Genomic DNA, 21,728 nt, shown 5'->3' with positions numbered 1-21,728 from the left:
GGATATATACAAAAAAATGTCAATAGGAGAACACGAAATGTGGCTAGTTTGCTGTCATTCCAGCTTCAGTTTGAAGTGACTGTGTTAGCTGTGCAGTTGGCTACTGTATCTCTTCTGAACAGTGGCCTGGCGAGAGAGCTAATGTTCTATGCCAGGCAACAAAGCACACTAGCTCTATATTGTATGTTTAAAAAAATAAAAACACTGAAACTAGCTTTAACAAAAGCAAATGCAGCTACTTTGATGTTATTCTGACTGCACTGTTGTTTGACGTGACTGTGTTAGCCAAAGTTGGCTAGCTAGCAAGCAAAGGATAACAATGTTGCCAGCCATCATGGCAACGGAACATTTAGAACGAACGACTAAATCCATAGATTTAGAACAAAAGACTTAACGACTGGTTCGAGTCTCTGGCAACTGAACCGATAGAATGAACAACCAGCTAGCTTGGGTAGCAACCCTAGATTCGACTTCGTCTCGGGCCTAACAAAAACCGTGCCAATAACATCCTCCAAACACCGTCTTCTCGGGCATTATCACTTAAATAAACTAATGTATAGAATTCATTACACAAGACAAAATTCACAAATTCTATAGCACAACAGCTAAGTCATGTCTTAAGTGTAAAACTAACAATGACTCAATAATCCATGCCTTCTGGGAATGTTATAAAGTCCAGGAGTTGTGGGCGGAGCTGTAAAGTTGTCTGTCGGAATTACAATGTAAATGTACTTTTAATTTGTGTCTGCATATTTCGAGACATGGCATATGAGTGTGCAGTGAGATACCAAACGGGTTGAACGATACTTTTCTTGTCAATATATATATTTTTTTATCAATCATGATTTTTTTAAATCAATCATGATTTTTTTAAATCAATCAATCCTCCATCGTTGATACAATGGTAAGGCTTTATTATTTAAATGTTGAAAGTGCATGAGCGATGGAGAGAAACAAAATGGTGCAGTTTAGGCCATTTGGGGATCCAGCAGCTGAAGATCGGGGTGTGAGCAGGTGGGTCTGGTCAGGGGTGATGTTATGGATGTGTTGTTGTGTCTGTTTTGTCTGTTTTGTATTGTAAAAAAAATGAATGATACCATTTTTTAAATGAGGGTTCTATTTTCTACCTGTAACCAAAATAGTTCTACCTGGAACCAACAATGGTTCTCTCAAAGGGTTATCCTATGGGGACAGCCGAATAACCCTTTAAAGGTTCTAGATAACTACTTTTTTTCTAAGAATGTACAGATGAATGACATTTTAATCTACTTCTTTATTCTATAGCTAGTGAAGCATAATCACAATACCAAAGTACAAACTTGAGAAAAAATGCAGACAAACAAGATTCCAGAAATAACCATACAAATTACCAATAGTAAAGACATAATACAAAATTAAAATCCCAATTCAGCTTGTGAAGCAAACGTACACATTTGCAGCAATACAATTGGCTACTCCAAAATACTTAAATAATTCCTAAATAAGGAGTCACAATTTATCTATTTGTAATACTTTGTCACGTTTCAGATCATGCTTCTATATACTGTAGTTGAAATATCACGTATGATCCTATGGAAAATCTGACTATTGTATAATTCATTTACATGGAAAAACCTTTATCCTATACTTTTCAAAAGTAAACATATTATAGACATTTGTAGAATCCCAGGTAAGGTGTCTTGACAATTACGTAAAAAGTACTAACACACTAATACTACTTTGAGTGAGATCAATAAAAGCTATGCCTACAAATTTAAACATATTGTTTTATACTAGCTTTTTCTGACTTCACCAGAAAATAAGAACAGCACCCTACAATTTTGGAGACATTTACTTTCAATCTGAAAGGTTTCTAAAATAGAGTTCTAGCCAGGCTCGATCAACCATTTGGACAGAGCAAAGCAGATTATCCTGAAGGTTAGATTTGTATATTTTAAAACATTTGAAACCATCCCAAGGAGTAATAAATGTTTTGGGCGAGAATAAGTGTCCTTACCTGGTCACAAGCTACAGAGTCCCAAGCTGGTTAGTCCATCCCAAACACTGATCAGATTGAAAAGGATTTGTTCGAGGAGGATCATTTTAACTCTCTCTTCCTCTCCCTCCCTCTCTCACTCCTTTGTCTTTGTCTGCATATCCCTCCACTCCTCCTGGTTCTCACGGTCAACCATTTTATTGATTCTTCTTGACTTTCAAGACATCAACAAGTACCCTTTCTCAGGTTCAGATTATTTTCCTACAGAGCTTTGGACAGTCTTTTGCCCATGAACACCCAAGCATTAAAATTGAACTGGTAAAAAAAATCTGGGTATAATAAAGGTGTTTATGAGCCTATATTGACAATATATAATACATATAAGTTGATTAATTAAGTCCAAGCAACTGAAACACTTTGACTACACTATATTCTACTTCCATGTACCAGAACAAACTAGGGAACCATTTATATACTGTGAAGATCATTGGGGAAATGAAACAAACAAAATGCTAGGTGGTTAAATGATGCTGAACATACACTTCACATTATATTCATATGACAAATACACTGCAGAAGCATAAGTTATCACATTAACTCAAGGAAAAGGTCAACATTTTTGAAAAATGTATTATATAATATTGCTAACGATGTAGAATAGTTCGTGAATACCTTAATAAAGAAGATGAAACTGCCTTTTCACTTTTCACATACCCATAATAATGACCAAATCAGAAATATATTTTCTAATGCTAATTGTCAAGGAGTTCAGACAGTTTGGAGAGAAAATGGTGGATGAGAGAGAAACAGATTCCTAGAGGTAGAGCGGAGGATGGACAAGAGAGGAATGGACAAGAGGAGGGTGGACAGGAGGAAGAACAATGACAGCGAGGAGGGAGTGTGAGAGAGAGGTGAGAGGTGAGATGGACATTAGACACTAATTGCCATGTGAACGCCAAGTAGTCCTACCCAGTGAGAAGTCCTGGCCAGTGATTCTTCAGTCCAACCAGTGTGGCCTCTTATCTGCTGGGATCAACAAGAGTGGCATGGTCAGTGCACAACACCTATCGGCATGTTAGTACGGCTATTGTTGTTCTACAGTATATTGCTGATTTTGAGAGCCAGGGTCACTCTCGGGGGGTCTACTGTACATTTGGAGTCGAGAGTGAGCAAAATTGAAAGTATTGCATCAACTCTAATAGTGTTAAATTTAACACTCAAAAGTGTTCACTTTTTTTTTTTAACACTCACAGAGTTTCTGTAACTCTGCAAATAGTTGCAATTGGCCAACACTGGTTATTGTTCCATTAACTTTATAATGGTGCCAGTCCCCAGAAATCGTGAAATCCTATTTTTCTTTTGTCAAGTACACATTTTGCATAGTGCGTGCTTGCAACAGCTCGTAAACAAACACAGGAAGGACAAAAGCCCCATTGATTGAGGAGGGCAAAATTATTGGCATTGGCAACAGTCACGCAGTCCCATCCAACCTATAAGATCAAGGCCTGGCTTTTCCACAACTACTGTAATCACATTTCATAACCCCAATCTGGGCTCTCCACATTTCGTAGCTCGATGGTGCTAGCCTTTCCTTCTAGCCTGACCCTAATCATCCTTGTTATGGCACCCCAATAATAGCCCTACCAGCGTTGGGGTCTTTTTGGGACGACGCCCCTATGTCTTCTATGTTCCGACTGGAATTATAAAATGACTGTGGGTCCAAGGTACCCTAATGACGACTGACGTCTCAACTTCCCCCAAACACGTTTGTTTATTTACCATAGGCATTTATGCCATATAGATAGGTTAGAGGATAGTTCAATTTGCCATTTTAATGGAATCAAGGACTGCATCATTTCAATTAAATTGAAACATCTTTATTAATTAAGATGGAAAAAGGTTCAAGTTAAATCTTTTTTTTTTAGGTCATTTTAAGTTTCAAATGGAATTGCCTGCATGCATGCTAGTAACAAAAAAAAGGATGTCTCTGTTGCCAGGTTGTTGTTATGTAACGCTGCGGCTTCAAGATTGTGGGGAGCATGGAACATCACTTTGTCTGAACATGAGTGGCAACCTCTGATCATGTACTGTAAGTGTTATGCTGCCAACTGATCATTTCTCTGGGGGCACCAGTTGAGAGGGAGCGAGGTTCTACCTCTGTCTGTCTATATGACTCATCCTCTATCTACCGTCGCCAGCTACGAAGCTGTCTCTTATAACCAGGAGTGGAGCGAAGAGCAGTTATGAGAACAGGAACATGATCTAAGGATTAAGGAGAAGGGCTATGAATGTTCTGCCTGCCTCCGTTCCTATCTAGGTCGTTTCCCTTTACCACACTTTCTTATGGTTTCATTTAAATTGTTTTACATTTTACATACTATTTTGTTATGATTTGGATTTGCACTATACTGTGGCTCAGTTTGCATTTTTCTGTATTTAAATAAAGTTAAAAAGATGTCACCGAAAACAAGTAGCAGAGCCTACCAGCAGGGTCAAGCAGCGGCACTATGAATACATTTGCATACATTTGGCCGCAGGGCGAATTAGGGACCTGGGTCTCAGCCGGTTGCATCATATCCTCTTTCATCAATCTGTTGAGTGACAGGTTCCCACCTGTGATGGGGCAATCCAGGGTCATCCTAATTTAGCCTCAGTGTACAACGGCTGGAGCCATTCAATCCGGTGAGGTGTCCTGTCGTGTCTTGAGGCTGTCAGGCATTCAACTGGTGTCCATTCCTGTTGCACAATCCCATTATGGAGGTGTTCTTGAACTGGTCAGTCCAACACCTGGCCAGCTAACTGATCCTTTGGGGAAATAAAATGCGTAGGTGTACCTTCAATTTCATTTGTATGTCACCAAGCGAGTGATAGAAGGTAGAGAGAGAGACAAGGAGGTTGATGAGTAATCGTTTTTCTTCGCAGTGCACATAACTGGCAGGTGCTCCTCCTGTGGCAATCCCCTTATCTCTCTCTGCATCAGCCAGGACCTTAATATAATCAGAGAGAGAAGGAAGCACAGCATTACCACTGGTTATAATGCACCTCACAGTCAGGGAGGAGTGGAGATGCACTGCCATACAGACAACACACATCACATAGAGTGCCACAATGGAATGTACACTGCTAAACCCTTATACCACACCATATACAATCGTTCGAGCTATAGCTATAGATATACGCTGAGCATACAAAACAGTAGGAGCACCTGCTCTTTCCATGATATAGACTGACCAGGTGAATCCAGGTGAAAGCTATGATCCTTTATTGATTTCAACTGTTAAATCCACTTCGATCAGTTTAGATGAAGGGGAGGAGACAGGAAAAAATAAGGATTTTTAAGCCTTGAGACAATTGAGACATGGATTGTGTATGAGTGCCATTCAGAGGGTGAGTGAGCAAGACAAAAGATTTAAGTGCCTTTGAATGGGTGTCGTAGTAGGTGCCAGACATACCGATTTGTGTCAAGAACTGCAACGCTGCTGGGTTTTTCACGCTCAACAGTTTAGCATGTGTATCAAGAATGGTGCACCACCCATAGGACATCCAGCCAACTTGACACAACTATGGGAAGCGTTGGAGTCAACAAGGTCCAGCATCCCTGTGGAACGCTTTCGACACCTTGTAGAATCCATTCCCCCGACAAATTTAGGCTGTTCTGAGGGCAAAAGGGGGTGCAACTCAATATTAGGAAGATGTTCCTAATGTTTTGTACACTCAGTGTAACAAACTCTTGAGTCTTTCCTGGTTAGGTCCCCATGTCAGGAAGAACTCCTGCCCCAACACTATGCCATGCCTACATGCCAAATAAGGCATTAAAGGAAAGGTTCACCCATTTTGAATGTTATATTGTTTTTGTGCGCCTCCGAGGGATGTTCTATCGATTCCCTGGGGTCATTTCATGTTTTCATGTGCATCTGAGTTATTGGCGTTCAAGCAGGCAGAAATCCGTCCGGTATGACGCAGCACCGTGATAAAGTCGCTCTCACTACACTGGATGTTCATTTGAATATGACTTCTAGATCGCGAAAACGTCGATCCAGATGTCAGATTTCATTACTGGCCGATGTCTACTCTCGAATATTTTTTGCGATATTCCTACCTCAAGAAATGTGTAATTTAACAGAGGGTCTAGCACATTTTACCAATTTGTCTGCCTCTATGGTCCAGGGTGCATTGCATGGTGCCGTTGCCAGAGATAATATAGAAAGGAGATAGGAATCCAATGAACAAAGTCACGTATAACGCCCTACCCATGCAGACTGTCTACCAATCACGTTCACATGCTGCGTCACACGGTTGCTAAGCTAATCATTACGCAATCCCTTCTCAAAGTCAGTGTATATGTCGAGAAATTTGCCTATTTTCCTGAAAGGAAGGAATGTCAGGATTCCAAAGCTATACGATACTACAGATAGCAAGTTAATTATCTCACATCTCGTAAAAGATTTGTAATGTTGTACTTCTTGTTGACGAAATTCGTGCTAATGTTGGGTTTTTGAGCTAGCGCCCAATAGACTCCCATTCACTCCTTGAAGGAGAGCGCTCCTTGTTCCAGAATCGCCCAGAATGGACTGCGCGGCCCATTGACGTAGCATGGGCAACTATTCCCATCTCCTAAAAAGTATATCTGCTGTTGCGAATGTTAGACTCCACTCTGTGAGGCACATAAATCTGCAGGTTGAACATGGTGAGATAGACTTCTAAATGGATAGTGCAGTTTGTTTTTGAGATTTTACAGCTAACTAGCTGCGTTACATGCTGATATTGTCTTTGGTATTATTGTGTGTAGCTAGCTTTGCTAGCTAGCTAGCCAGCTGGCTCATAGAGAGAGCATTGCATTGTGGATTTTGTAGTCGACTTGACCTGCAACAGATTTCCACAACGATTTTCCATATTGCTACCAACCTTATTATAACGCCAAAATGAAACATTTGTTCACAAAAAATATTGTCCTCACGTATTAATGTTAAATAACACTAAATTAAAGGAATGAGTGTTTTTGGGTGGATTTTAGTACCACTCCAATGCAACACAACCCCAACTTTGTCCCTAACGAATCACCTCGCACTGGTCTAATCCTATCACACATTAGAGTCAAACCTCGCCATGCTTGACTTTTAAATCAGGGTGGCTCATTTTGTCAGCACCGCCACCCCACAAAGCTCTGACTGGTAGTGCCATCTTATGGAGATCATTCCCTACTGCATTATCTTAGTAACTCGCAGTCCAGGGCCCTTTTCTAGTACTTCAGAAATGCATCCTTCCTTCCTACCTTTCTTGAAGTAATCAGAGCTCTGAATTAGTTGGATTGGTGATAACATTGCTTACGCCTATCCGATCACTTCTAAATCTGTGCTTACCTCAAGGACGCAAGGAACGAAGGAGGCATTTCAAAGATATTCCAGGAAACAAGGAAGGAAGGATGCATTTCTGAAGTATTCAAACAGGGCCCCCCAGTCTCTCTCATTACTTATCACAATGCTGAGCACATCTGACTGCAGCATTCTGTCACTGCCAGGAGAATAATTCCCTGTGCGAATGAATGTTTCCAGTCGCATAATTACCAACCCTGTTGAAGCACTGTTTAGACCAGAGAGGTCACACATACCCCTGGGTTGCATTCTCATAGTCTAATATGTTATTATGTGGGCCCAAATGTACATACCAGCTGTATACTATATACATGTATTTTTGTTACAAAAAATGATTTGTGCATACATTATGTATATTTGTTTTAAATGCAAATCTAGTGCAATAAACACATCAAACAAGTCAAAAAATGTATTCAGGATCACTGTTTATATTGTCTAGAACTGATTACACTCCTCCTGTCTGTTAGTGTAGCACGGTTTGGAGACAGTCATCCCTGGAGTCCCTGTATGACCTCACTACATAAATCTTTCCCCCTGATAGGGAGTTGTGGTGTGGTGTTGAGGTCCTTATGCCTATGTTGTGTACTGTATGTGCTTCTGGACATAGGATCTGAATGGTATGTGCTCGACATACAGTAGTGGCACTAACAGCCATCCCCATGCACTCACTGTATAAGGTTGTGCATTGGGCAGCAGAGGTGTAAAATATTTACAGGTATGCTCAAATCTTTAATTGAACTTTCCGATACACGAGAAAGGGTCGTTTGACTCAGCTTGAATTTGAGTTTTATCAATCATTTATTAAGTCTCCCCAGAAACAATTGTAATAATGTTGCCTTTAGAATGGAAGAAATCAAGTACATTTATAAATGTCTCCATTTCATATTTTTTCCTGCCAAGAGGACGCCTTTATCTAGGGCAATGTACATAACTCACACTCACTTTTGCATAGCGTCTTAATATAGCAGCTTTAAAATAGGCTTCCAGTCAACTCAAGCAATACAGGTTTAAAGTCCTTGGATCTTGCTCAAGGGTATGTTACAATTAACTGTTATAGACCCTGTGAATAGATCCTGAAACTCCAGCTGCTTAGCTGGAATCAGATAATACTGTCTCCTACACAAACCCAGATTGACCATGGATAAACTCTGGGTTTGAAGGTGTCAGCAAAAGGCAGAGTATCCGGTTTGCCCCTTGCCATTACTCGATCTCGCTCAGCCTACGTCACACCAAGGCTATATGCAAAGTTCCTGATTTGAAGTGTTGCAGCCACAATTCTTGAATCTACAAAATACTAACAGAAGCCCCAGGAATCTACCTTTACCCCATTTCCTGACATAAACTCATCAGCAGGCCTGTGTCTCTAGTAAAAACACATGTATGTCATTAACAGGTGGTTGTCAAAAATAGAATGAAAAACCCACACACACTAAATTATTTCGGGTGCGCGCTCTGTCTCTCTCTCACCACACACCCAAAACACACACACACACACACACACACACACACACACACACACACACACACACACACACACACACACACACACACACACACACACACACACACACACACACACACACACACACACACACACACACACACACACACACACACACACACACCACACACACACACACACCGCTTCACACACACACTATCAGGTGCACGCTCACACACACACTATCAGGTGCACGCTCACACACACACACACACATACGCACGCACACATAGACACTGATATAGTGATATAGAGTGATACACACAGTGATATAGAGACCACACACTCTTGACGCATATTCTTGCACATAGATATTACAGGGGCCAGCAAAGACAGATAGATCCAGCACAACTGTACGTGCATGTCTAAACAAACATATACACAGGCATAGGCGTGTGGCCACATAGCTACTAAACACACCCACTCACACAAGACTACTTTGGCCTCCACCCTCTTTCCCCTCCCCATACCTCCTTTCCTCTCTTCCTCGGCGACCCCTCTCTTGCGCACTCCCTCTCTTCGCCTCGCCCTGTTTCATTCCGAACTGAACCACATGCACACCGAACAGGTCAGCAATTTCTTCATATCATTGTTATGATTCGTAATGTGGCCATGACTGAGTGTATAGTAAAGCAAAATTTGTAGAAATAAATTAATTTGGGTCCGTCGTAGAGGGATATTGAATTACATAATTGAAAAATAAATGGAATTGCTTATACTTATTATGGCCTTRAAATTTGCTCTGGGGTGTCGGCATTTGTTGCTGGTTGAGTTTGCGTTTTTTTTGCTTATTTAATGGAGTTACTGATCACAATGTTGTATATTTCAATGGGTATTGAAATGGAATAAGTTGATTTGAATGGAATATTGCGAGGCACTTTAAAACTTCTTCAAGATTGGTGGGTCCCGGTTGAGCTAACGTAGGCTAATGCAATTAGCATGAGGTTGTAAGTAACAAGAACATATCCCATAGACATATCTGATATTGGCAGAAAGCTTAAATTATTGTTAATCTAACTGCACTGTCCAATTGCTTGAGGAGAGTGCACAGTTCTGAACATGAAAAGTTATTAATAAACAAATTAGGCACATTTGGGCAGTCTTGATACAAAAGTTTTAACAGAAATGCAATTGGATCAGTCTGAAACTTTGCACATACACTGCTGCCATCTAGTGGCCAAAAACTTAAATTGCACCTTGGCTGGAATAATATATTATGGCCTCTCTCTTGCTTTTCAAAGATGATGGTACAATTTTTTATTTTTTTAAATATTTTTTTTCTTGTATTATCTTTTACCAGATCTAATGTGTTTTATTCTCCTACATTCCTTTCACATTTCCACAAAGTGTTTCCGTTCAAATGGTATCAAGGAATATGCATATCCTGGTTTCAGGGCCTGAGCTACAGGCAGTTAGATTTGGGTATGTCATTTTAGGCGTAAATTGAAAAAAAGGGACCAACCCAAAAGAGGTATTCAAGACTGAATCATACCGGACTATTTTGCATCTGTAATTTGAATCTTTATTGTTCAGAACTTCCTCTTCCGGTCAATTTTTTTACCTGTGAGGGTAACGGTAATGAGGTGCAAATATTATTGCCTTTTCATTGCCTTATTTTGAGTTAGCGTACTAGTTGCTTAGACTTCTTTGTAAGATACAGTAGCAATGTGTTGTCCGTCTTTCAGTCGACATCTAAATGTAGATATGGTTATTTAAGATGTACAAAACCATTTAAAAAAGTGACTTTAACACAACTCTGACTTGATGATAGTAACTGATGTAATATGTGCACACAATATTTGCTTTGAAAGGTGAGAAAGTGTCAATGTAGCAGCCATGCAGTTGGAAAATATTATGTGCAGCATTAAATTGTCCATCATATAGCCGTCAAGATGAAAATGATATTTGCCATGTTGGATTTTATCAGCCACTATAAGGGGGATACGGCAGTTTTAACATTTAGTTTATACTAACATTGTGATTGTTTAWAGTCAGTAGATTGTCTTCTACTGGTGTTAAAACTCATTTTTTTTCTTAATTTAGAATAAGCTGCTTTCGCCTTCCTGGCTTCTCCTCCATAACTCTGTTTCCCAACTTCTACCCAGAAGCTACCTCTCTTTTTGATCTTTTTTCCAAATCTATTCTAATTTATGACTCATTTTTCATTATGACCCACTCATCATTTCATCCTTCTTCCAAACCACCTTTTACATCAAGCTTTCGATGTCTGGTGTTACTAACTTACAATTAATGATTTGTGCCGACACCAAAAAAACAAAAAAATATATATTTCTGCACTGATAATCCTAAACATGGTTTATCCTTTTTTATCATGGGTTTAGCATGTTTGCTTCATAAACTGAGTCAGCAGTGCTGCTAATTCCCATTTACCTTCTTTTCCTGTCCTCCCACATCTTCCTGTTTCCCCCCTGTCCTCCCACATGTCCCTCCATCCCGCTTGCCAAAACAATCCCTGTCTAGCATCATTTCTATTGCTCCACTGCCACTTCACCATAGAAACCCATTCCCTGTCTCCTGCACTCTCTACCTGTCTTTAGCCATTATTCATATTCATTTTTTTCCAATCGTGAACATCTGCAAAGCTGTTATGTGGTCCACCTTCTTTCTGCACGAAGAGGATGGCAGACCGATTCCACCAGGGCTGGGCGTAGGACCAGGAGCAGGTCCACTGGGACTGACCGGTGTCATGGGTGGCAGAGGGGCTGGGGCTGGTGCTATGGGAGTTAAGCGCCGGGCAAAAGCGTTGACATCGAGACACCCAGGGGGCATGAGCGAGGTCCAGAAGGGCAAGATTAAGCTGGCGTTCTTCGTGGCCATCGTGGGCGTGGTATTGACAGTCTTGGGCTTGGGCACAGAGTATTGGGTGGAGCTGTCCCCGCCCAAGAACTTCTACAACAACCAGACGTGTCTGGCGGCTCACTACGGGCTGTGGAAAGGATGCTCCCGGACTCTGTGGGTGGCGGACATTGACCCTGAGCGAGAGAGCTGTGGGCCGGCTGAACTGCCAGGAGGTGACTGCTCTGGGGCTGCATGAATAGGCCTGCATGATTTTGTGTAAACCAAACAGCATTCACTCAAACTCATTCATTCAAAACTATACAAAACGCTCTCTTGAGAAATCCTATGGACCCTTCTATGACAGATTTGAAAGGGGTAGTTCAGCCAAATCTCATGATTTCAAGGCCAGAAGTGACAGTTATGATTTAATTACATAGCTATAGCCCCCACCATTAGATACGGCTAGATATCAGGTATTAGCATTGTGTCCACAATCCAACCACTGGATGCAGGTGTAGACTGGGTCACAGATGGACTGCAATATACATTTACATTCTGTAGATAGATGCTTAGATAGATGCTTACCTTGAACTAACACACATATTACTCTCAAATACTGTACTAAAATAGAATACTAGTGAAGGCAGTGCTGTAGTATATTTGTATGGTAGTCTATATGTAGGATCAACTGCATGTATTAGATTACGAGATGCCATGACACTAATTGTATAGAAGAGATAATAGCCTTGGTATTGTCATTGATGTGCGTGAATGTACGATAACTAGTGTGCAGCAAGCCGTACGAATCTCAATAAAATGATGGTGATGGGCAAGTGGATAAGGTCTCCATCCGTTTCAAATACGTTCCTCGTCTCTCCTCATCTCCTTCAGAATCTCACTGCAACTACTTCAAGTTCTACACCACCGGAGAGAATGCTGTCATCTTCCAGAAGACGACAGAAAAGAGTGAGTCAGCTTGTCCCCCTGCCCTCTTTCAACCTATGTCCCACCTTMCCCGCCCACTCTCTTTCTTTCTTCTTGGAGTCTGTCGTCTATGTTTCACTGGGTCAGCCATTGACTGCAGTGAGTGTCTATAATGTATTCCTCCTACTCCTTTTCTGTTATGGCATTGAAGTCAGCAAGACGGCTTTTCTTCGTGGGTCTATGGGGACCAATTGTGAAATCCTGTTATTTTCTCGAGCTCTAAACCAGAAGTGTCGTGCACCATATTGTTTAAGAGGGGCACTGAGGGCCAAATTCAACATCTTTGGATTTATTATGCGCAAAAGAAACAATGTCTTCTGTGTTTTGGATTAGTTTCAATGGGAATGATGCCGTGTATGTCAGGAGTGTGACATTTAACGCTTCCATTATCCTCTAGGCTAGTCAGAGGTGATGTACCAATTTCTGTTAGAATTATACGTGGATGCCATGACCTTTACCTTTTTGTAGATTGCCATTTTTGAACAATGTTTCACTTATGTGGTTGTTTTACTTACCTTGGTTGAATGCCCTCATTGCAAGGGCATTCTTATCCGGAGATAAGAGAGTCTGCTAAATGACTAAAATGTAACTGTACCCGGTGCAAATGTACTATGAATAATGGAATGTACCTGTATCAAGACAACAACCGTTTCTCTCTTCCCAGGTCTGAATGTGGCGGCAGCCATGATGGCCCTCTTCGGTCTCTTCCTGATGGTCATGGGGGCCATATGCATCACCACAGCCCTCAGCAAAGGAGAATCGTTCTTCCTCAAGCCTGCTTCGGTTTGCTTCATTCTGTCAGGTGAGCGAGTAGACATGTGACAGCCAAGGTATTATACACTGTGTTGACATAACATTAAGAGTACCTGCTCTTTCCATGTCATAGACTGACCAGGTGAATCCAGGTGAAAAGCGATGATCCCTTATTGATCCCTTGTGGGAAGCATTGGAGTCAACATGGGCAAGCTTTCCGACAAGTTCTGAGGGCAAAAGGGGTGGGGGGGTTCAACTGTTAAAAATGTTTTGTACACTCAGTGTATAACTACAATGGTTAAATGTCACATATCTAATGAGACCATGGGAAGATCTCATGCTCAATTGCATACTCCTTGTGTCCTCTCTCCTTGTCTCCTTCTCAAAATCCATTGGAGGAGAAGGTCAGAGGGGAAGGACCTCTGGCTTTGTCATCCAATGGGTTTTGAGAAGGAGATAGGAGATAGGATGCGAGGAGAAAACAATTCAGACCTTACCCATGTTGCAGAGAGTTAGGAGCCAGTTAGGACTAAACCTGTGCATGCAGCAGAAACAAAACAAAGCTACTGGTACTCAACACAATTATAATTTTTTTAAACAAAAAACATAGAGCTATTATTCAAGTGTATCAAGGGAGCTCACTAATTAGATACACAGGGCATTAGTCATGGCACCTGTCCAGTCCTGATATACTCTGAGGCTCTGAGAAGTGGATGAGGAAAAGGTCACATACATCAATACCACCTCCACCGACCCATCAGTAAGATGTATTTACCATCTCCACACACACCAAGCCCCTAATATCTCTCTCTTTTGTTCTTCATCCCTCTCTTTCTCTCTCTCTCCTTCTCTCTCTTAGGCCTCCTGATGCTCCTATCTCTTACTGTTTTCAACCAATCGGTCCTCTCCTTCCTAGCCAGTGACCACTCGGTGCCGTTGCATCACGAGCTGTCTTGGTCAGTGTCCTGTATTGGGTGTGCAGGGGTCATGCTTATTTTGGGCGGAATCCTCTTTCTCTTGCTTGCACTGCCATTCAGCCCCTGGCGAAGGTGTTTTCCCCCKAAAAATGAAAGTGACAGCTAGTGAAGAGAAGGAAGTATTGCACTTTATCTGTATGTCTTATAACTGTTGTCGAGAAATGGTGTTTCTTGCAGTTTTACATTTCACGAAGATGTTCCTTGTCTTAAATGTTTTCTCTCTCTTTATTTTGCATAAATCAGTAGAGCTCATTAAAGGGACATTATACTGCTCTTGACTTATGAAAGCTGAATAATTAACACTTACGATAACCAGGTTTCCATCCAACATGTATATGTGAGTAAAATGCATGTTGAATAACAAAATGTCATGACAGGCGTAAAACATATTTTTTGGAAACATTTTTGGGGGGTAAACTTTCCAAATGTCAACAAATCAAAATACGCCAGACAAGGTGGGATCTTTCTTTGTCGGTAAAATGAATTATGCGAGAAATGTCGGTGGAAACGACTTTAACCATCATATCGAGTAAACTTTGAGTCACGCAATGACATGTTGTGTGGTCCTCCCACTACGACTCGTCSGGAAAGCATGCAGTCTATTAGGCTACAGATTAAATCATTTATGACAAACTTCACAGGCTGGTGAAAGTGCAAGGTGATGAGCTTGATGCTCCTTTCCAATAAATATTGAGGGTCTTATTCTGGTGAACTGATAATCGATGCTTGGCTGCCGTTTGACAAATAAAAATAATGTTGCTCTTTTGTCCATAATAATGGTAGGCTATAGGTGCGCTCTAGCCAACAGCGAAATGCGCGTTTGTGGCTTCAAGCTCAAGTGACAAWACCAGTGTATGCGACCACGCTATATAACGCAAACTTTTTTTGTGAGAAAACTCAGTAGAGTTGAAAATGGGATGAAAACCCCTTTAATCTTCAATAAGTACATTTGATCGAAACATGTCTGMTGGGAAAATGCACATATTTGTTTTTATGATGATTTTAGAATACTCACCTGAACATCTGTCACCAATTGGATGGAAACCTAGCTACTGACACATTTCTTGGGAGAATCAKAGGTGTTAGTTGACAGCGAAAATATCACATTGCATGGGCAAAAGTGTAATGTGCTTGTATGTTCAAACATCTCCCCAAGTGTGAAATTCAAGTTATTCAAAATAACATTAAATGAACGTAACAAGAACAACTGTTTACAGTTGTTTTTTGAATTTGTAAACATTACTTTTAAAGTATTTTTGCCAAAACGTTGATGATGTTGTGATCGACAGTCTCATTAGAGAGTATACTTTTAAAGATAGTAACAGGGWTTCAGATCTATTACACAGAAAGAAAGTACCGTACAAAAAATCTAGAGTTTCTATTAAATAAATACATACACAATCCCATGATATTGTAATGTTTTTACAACTGCCTTTAATATACAGATACAGTGCATTCGGGAAGTATTCAGACACCATTACTTTTTACACATTTTGTTACGTTACAGCCTTATTCTAAAATGGATTACATAGTTTTTTCCCCCCTCATCAATCTATTAACAATACCCCATAATGACAACGCAACGACAGTTTGTTAGATTTCTTTCTACATTTATTAAAACAAAAAAACTGAAATATCACATTTACTAAGTATTCAGACTCTTTATTCAGTATTTTGTTGAAGCACCTTTGCAGCGATTACAGCCTTGAATCTTTTTGGGTATGACGCTACAAGCTTGGCACACCTGTATTTGGGGAGTTTCTCCCATTCTTCTCTGCAGATCCTCTCAAGCTCTGTCAGGTAGGATGGGGAGCGTCGCTAAACACAGCTATTTTCTCAAGAGATGTTCGATCAGGTTCAAGTCTGGGCTCTGGCTGGGCCACTCAAGGACATTCAGAGACTTGTCCCGAAGCCACTCCTGTATTGTCTTGCCTGTGTGCTTAGGGTCATTGTCCTGTTGGAAGGTGAACCTTCGCCCCAGTCAGAGGTTCGGAGCGCTCTGGAGCAGGGTTTCATCAAGGATCTCTCTGTACTTTGCTCTGTTCATCTTTCCCTTGATCCTGACTAGTCTCCCAATCCCTGCAGCTGAAAAACATCCCCACAGCATGATGCTGCCACCACCATGCTTCACCATAGGGATGGTGCCAGGTTTCCTCCAGACYTGAAGCTTGGCATTGAGGCCAAAGAGTTCAATCTTGGTTTCATCAGACCAGAGAATCTTGTTGCTCATGGTGTGAGAGTCATTTAGGTACCTTTTGGCAAACTCCAATCAGGCTGTCATGTGCCTTTTATTGAGGAGTGGCTTCCGTCTGGCCACTCTACCATAAAGGCCTGATTGGTGCAGTGCTGCAGAGATGGTTGTCCTTCTGGAAGGTTCTCTCATCTCCACAGAGGAACTCTGGAGCTCTGTCAGAGTGACCATCGGGTTCTTGGTCACCTCCSTGACCAAGGCCCTTCTCCCCCGATTGTTCAGTTTGGCCAGGCGACCAGCTCTAGGACGAGTCTTGGTGGTTCCAAACTTCTTCCATTTAAGAATGATGGAGGCCACTGGGTTTTTGGAGACCTTCAATGCTGCAGACATTTTTTGGTACCCTTCCCCAGATCTGTGCCTCAACACAATCCTGTCTCGGAGCTCTACGGACAATTCCTTTGACCTCATGGCTTGGTTTTTGCTCTGACATGCACTGTCAACTCTGGGACCTTATATAGACAGGTGTCTGCCTTTCCAAATCATGTCTATTCAAATTAATTTAAGACAGGTGTACTCCAATCAAGTTGTAGAAACATCTCAAGGATGATCAATGGAAGCAAGATGTTCCTTAGTTCAATTTCGTGTATCATATAGTAAAGGGTCTGAATACTTATGTAAATAAGATATTTTTTATTTTAATACATTTCCAAAAATTTATAAAAACCTGTTTCCGCCTTGTCGTTATGAGGTATTGTGTGTAGATTGATGAGTACATTTTTTTATTTAATACATTTTAGAATAAGGCTGTAACGTAACAAAATGTGGAAAAAGACAAGGGGTCTGAATACTTTCCAATTGCACCGTGCATATAAATATATCAAAGAGACATTACCCTCTAAAATCTAAATATTTTCAGACCTCAAAGGTAATGTCACAATTAGTCTACGTCCCAGGTCATCATGTTTTGTAGATTCAGTTATTTTCCACAATTTAAAAGTAATGTAAAAGATGTAAATTCCAGATCTGCGGTGCTTATCTTTTCCATTAARTTGTGTAGCCTGATCTACATAACCAGTGGCGTGGGATGTGTGGACTCATACTGACATTAGACTACTTTTGAGGTCTTAAAAACATCTGACAATGTTGATTTTGGAGTCCAATGTCCCTTTAAATGTTAGACGCACCATCTGCTCCAGGTACGTGGGTGACTATATTATAGAAATGGCCGTAAATTACTAAAGCGGCACTGTCTAAAAACATCTCTGGCTGAAAGAACAGGCAATTTCATCGTAAACCTTATTGAAGAGGTAAAGTGCCACAATTTACTGCAGCATTTAGGCTACTAACCAGATACAGTGCTTTCTGAAAGTATTCACACCCCTTTACTTTTTCCACATTTTGTTGTGTTACAGTCTGAATTTACAATTAATTAGATTGCAATTTTTGTCACTGGCCTAATGGCCCCATAATGTCAAAGTGGAATTATGTTTTTCGAAATTTTTACAGATTAATTAAAAATGAAAAGCTGAAATGTCTTCAGTCAATAAACTCGTTGTTATGGCAAGCCTAAATAAGTTCAGGAGTAAAAATGGACTTAACAAGTCACAATAAGTTGCATGGATTCCCTCTGTTTGCAATAATAGTGTTTAACATGATTTTTGAATAACTGCCTCATCTCTGTACCCRACACATACAATTATCTGTAAGGTCCCTCAGCTAAGCAGTGAATTCAAACACAGATTCAACCGCAAAGACCAGCGATGTCTTCCAATGCCTCGCAAAGAAGACCACCTATTGGTAGATGGATAAAAAATTAATAAAAAGCAGACATTGAATATCCCTTTGAGCATCGTGAAGTTATTAATTACACTTTGGATGGTGTATCAATACACCCAGTCACTACAAAGATACAGGCATCCTTCCTAACTCAGTTGCCGGAGAGAAAGGAAACCACTCAGGGATTTCAACATGAGGCCAATGGTGACTTAAAAACCGTTACGGAGTTTAATGTCTGTGATAGGAGAAAACTGAGGATGGATCAACAACATTGTAGTTAATCCACAATACTAACCTAATTATCAGAGTGAAAAGATGGAAGTCTATACAGAATAAAAACATTCCGAAACATGCATCCTGTTTGCAACATGGCACTAAAGTAATACTTAAAAAATGTGGCAAAATGTTTATTTTTGTCCTGAATACAAACTATCATGTTTGGGGCAAATCAAATACAACATGTTATTGAGTACCACTCTTCATGTTTTCAAGCATAGTGGTGGCTGCATCATSTTATGGGTATGCTTGTCATCATTAAGGACTGGGTAGTTTTTCAGGATAAAACAAATCTGAATGGAGCTAAGCACAGGCAAAATCCAAGAGGAAAGCCTGGTTCAGTCTGCTTTCCACCAGACACTGGGATATGAATACACCTTTCAAAGTACTGACTCAGGGGTGTGAATACTATGTAAATTAGATATTTCTGTTTTAAATGTTAATACATTTGAAAACGTTTCTAAAGACATGTTTTCACTTTGTCGTTATGGGGTATTATGTGTAGATGGGTGAGAATTTGTATTTAATTTAATCCATTTTGAATTCAGGCTGTAACACAACTAAATGTGAAATATGTCAAGAGATAGAGATACTTTCTGAAGTCAACATATATAAGGTTGCATTGTAAAAAAAACTATTCAGAATCATATGAGCTTTCAGTGTTGTAAATAATTAACCTACGAACATTTCACGTGTTCTGTGTAACCCAAATGTCACACGTTTATAAATACTGTAAGGTGTTTGATCTACTTGATCTTTTTATAGTGAGAGTTCAGTGGGTATTGGAAGGTGAATTGTTTCTGTGGTTTTTAATGAATATAATTGCGTATGTAAGACTTGATTTATCTATTAAATGTGAAGACAAGACTCTTGCGCCTTTTTTCTGTCTTCGTCATTCATCTCTCCGTCATCTTAAACTCACATCTCAGTCACCATCTTGACCTCTTTCCAGCTCTGTCTCCACTGTCTGCCACATGTTATCACCTTCCGCCACAAAATGTAGAGCTTGGCGAATACTGCTGAAGTGGATAAGCGACACAAACCTTGGATTCAAACTGTGATCCCCATCTCCAACATCGTCCAATTTAAACAACCCCCCCTCCCCCACCACCAACTCAGCCCGCCCTTCCCACAATTTTTTAAAAAAGTCATTCCGGTCTGGTCCTCGTGTAGGCCTATCATGTGTCTCTATAAATGCCACACACACTGTTACTCATGTCTCACCCCGCCTCTGGTGGCTCCTCCTTTGGGACGGGGTCCAGACGATTGGTGGTGGGGTCTATGCTGTGTTAACCTCTACCCCCGTTCTCCACCCTCCTGACCTGGCATTTAGACCTGAAACACGAACCAACCGTCTCTAGACACCTGACACTCGGCCCAAGCTGTATATATAACATGTTAATCATTTTCAGTGTGGGTAAGTGAAGTGAGAGTGTCTAATCGTTTCCAATGCCTTTGCTTGTAAGTGTGTGTAGCCTGTATATGTGGTGTGTGTGTGTGTGTGTGTGTGTGTGCGTGCGTGGTCGTGCGTGCGTGCGTGCGCCGCGGTGTGTGTGTGTGTGTGGTGTGTGTGTGTGTGTGTGTGTGTGTGTGTGTGTGTGTGTGTGTGTGTGTGTGTGTGTGTGTGGTGTGTGTGTGTGTGTGTTGTGTGTGTGTGTGAGAGTGATGGGATCATGGGTGTTATGACCTTTTTGTTGTGTGTGTGTGTGTGTGTGTGTGTGTCAGCAAGAATCAAGACGTATTACGAAGAACTGAGCTCTCTTGATATGACCAAAATAAAGGAAGTCCCACCACCTCGTAACTTAACTTGTTATGAATGTCGCACTGACCCAGCAGGGATCACAGGTCTCCTGTCCATGTCACTGGTCCCTAATTCCTGTCAGGGTGATTTCTAGGGACCAGGGGCACATTACAAATGTTCACACTATCGTGCCAACCTGACCCAAGGTATTTTCTCTTCACATTTACCTTTATAGCACTGTTCCAGGAACTATGGTTCAGTACGGGGAAAAGTTTTGAAACATGGAGACATTACATTTTCCAATAAGAAACACTCAAATGTTTTCAAATGTTTTGCTACAGTGTACCCTACTGAACACAACCCAGGGCTCCCCAGAGAGAAAGGACTAATGAAACTCCCCAACTACATTTACATTACATTTAAGTCATTTAGCAGACGCTCTTATCCAGAGCGACTTACACATTAACTGTGCACTCCATGCTGTTGAACAAATAGAGCATCCATCTCCCTCCCTAGCTCCCTTCATCCTCCAAAGTCATTGCTTTAATGAGATTAAAACAGTCACTTTCATTTCCACCCCAAGAGTGAAGAGATTCAGTGTTATTCAATTATTATTCAATTCATCAACTGTACTTTTAGTCATGTGTTAAGGAATTCTGCAGCTTTTCTGGGCCTGTGTCTTTCTTAGCCTCAGRGTTCATTTCTGTGACCTCTGACCCAATATCAACTGGACAATCAAGGTCACCTGTTAAGGTATTGAACAAACATTACACATGTTTTTTGTCACCTCAAAAGTGGTTATCTGTTGAGATGAGTCAATGTCCCAGCCTGTTTTGTAGATGTCACACCCTGATCTGTTTCACCTGTCTTCGTGCTTGTCTCCACCCCCCTCCAGGTGTCGCCCATCTRCCCCATTACCCCCAGTGCATTTATACCTGTGTTCTCTGTTTMTCTGTTGCCAGTTCGTCTCGTCAAGCCTACCAGCGTGATTTTTCTGTGTTCCTGTTTTTCCTAGTCTGTTTTCTAGCCCTCCCSGTTCTGACCTTTTCTGCCTGCCCTGACACTGAGCCCGCCTGCCTGACCATTCAGCCTGCCCTGACCTCGAGCTGCCTGCCTGCTGCCCTGTACCTTTCAGACTCTGACCTMGTTAATGAACTTCTGCCTTTCCTCGACCTGCCTATTGCCTGCCCTTTGTATTTTAATAAATGTCAGACTCGAACCATCTGCCTCCTGTGTCTGCATCTGGGCCTCGCCCTGTGTCGTTATAGTAGATCCAGCAATATGAACGGAAAAAATGTGCACCATTTCATTTCCAAACATTTTTACATTCATTTGTATTATTACCATCTTGTTTAGATGTCAAATAACACACTCCACACAATA

General features: G+C 41.0%; 1 protein-coding gene across 1 annotated transcript; it reads left to right on the top strand.

Annotated features, from left to right (window-relative positions):
* Positions 1–9,318: 9,318 nt before the first annotated feature.
* LOC111955630 (voltage-dependent calcium channel gamma-6 subunit-like) lies at positions 9,319–19,471 on the top strand. The gene is made up of 5 exons (XM_023975849.2): positions 9,319–9,416; positions 11,452–11,880; positions 12,539–12,613; positions 13,296–13,433; positions 14,244–19,471. Exons 2-5 carry the CDS (start codon positions 11,457–11,459, stop codon positions 14,465–14,467), a joined length of 861 nt encoding a protein of 286 aa, XP_023831617.1. The 5' UTR covers positions 9,319–9,416; positions 11,452–11,456; the 3' UTR covers positions 14,468–19,471.
* The last annotated feature ends 2,257 nt before the right edge of the window (positions 19,472–21,728 follow it).

Source organism: Salvelinus sp. IW2-2015, linkage group LG31 (genome assembly GCF_002910315.2).
Source record: "Salvelinus sp. IW2-2015 linkage group LG31, ASM291031v2, whole genome shotgun sequence".
NCBI classification, from domain to species: Eukaryota; Metazoa; Chordata; class Actinopteri; order Salmoniformes; family Salmonidae; genus Salvelinus; species Salvelinus sp. IW2-2015.
This window is presented reverse-complemented; position numbering and strand designations above follow the sequence as displayed.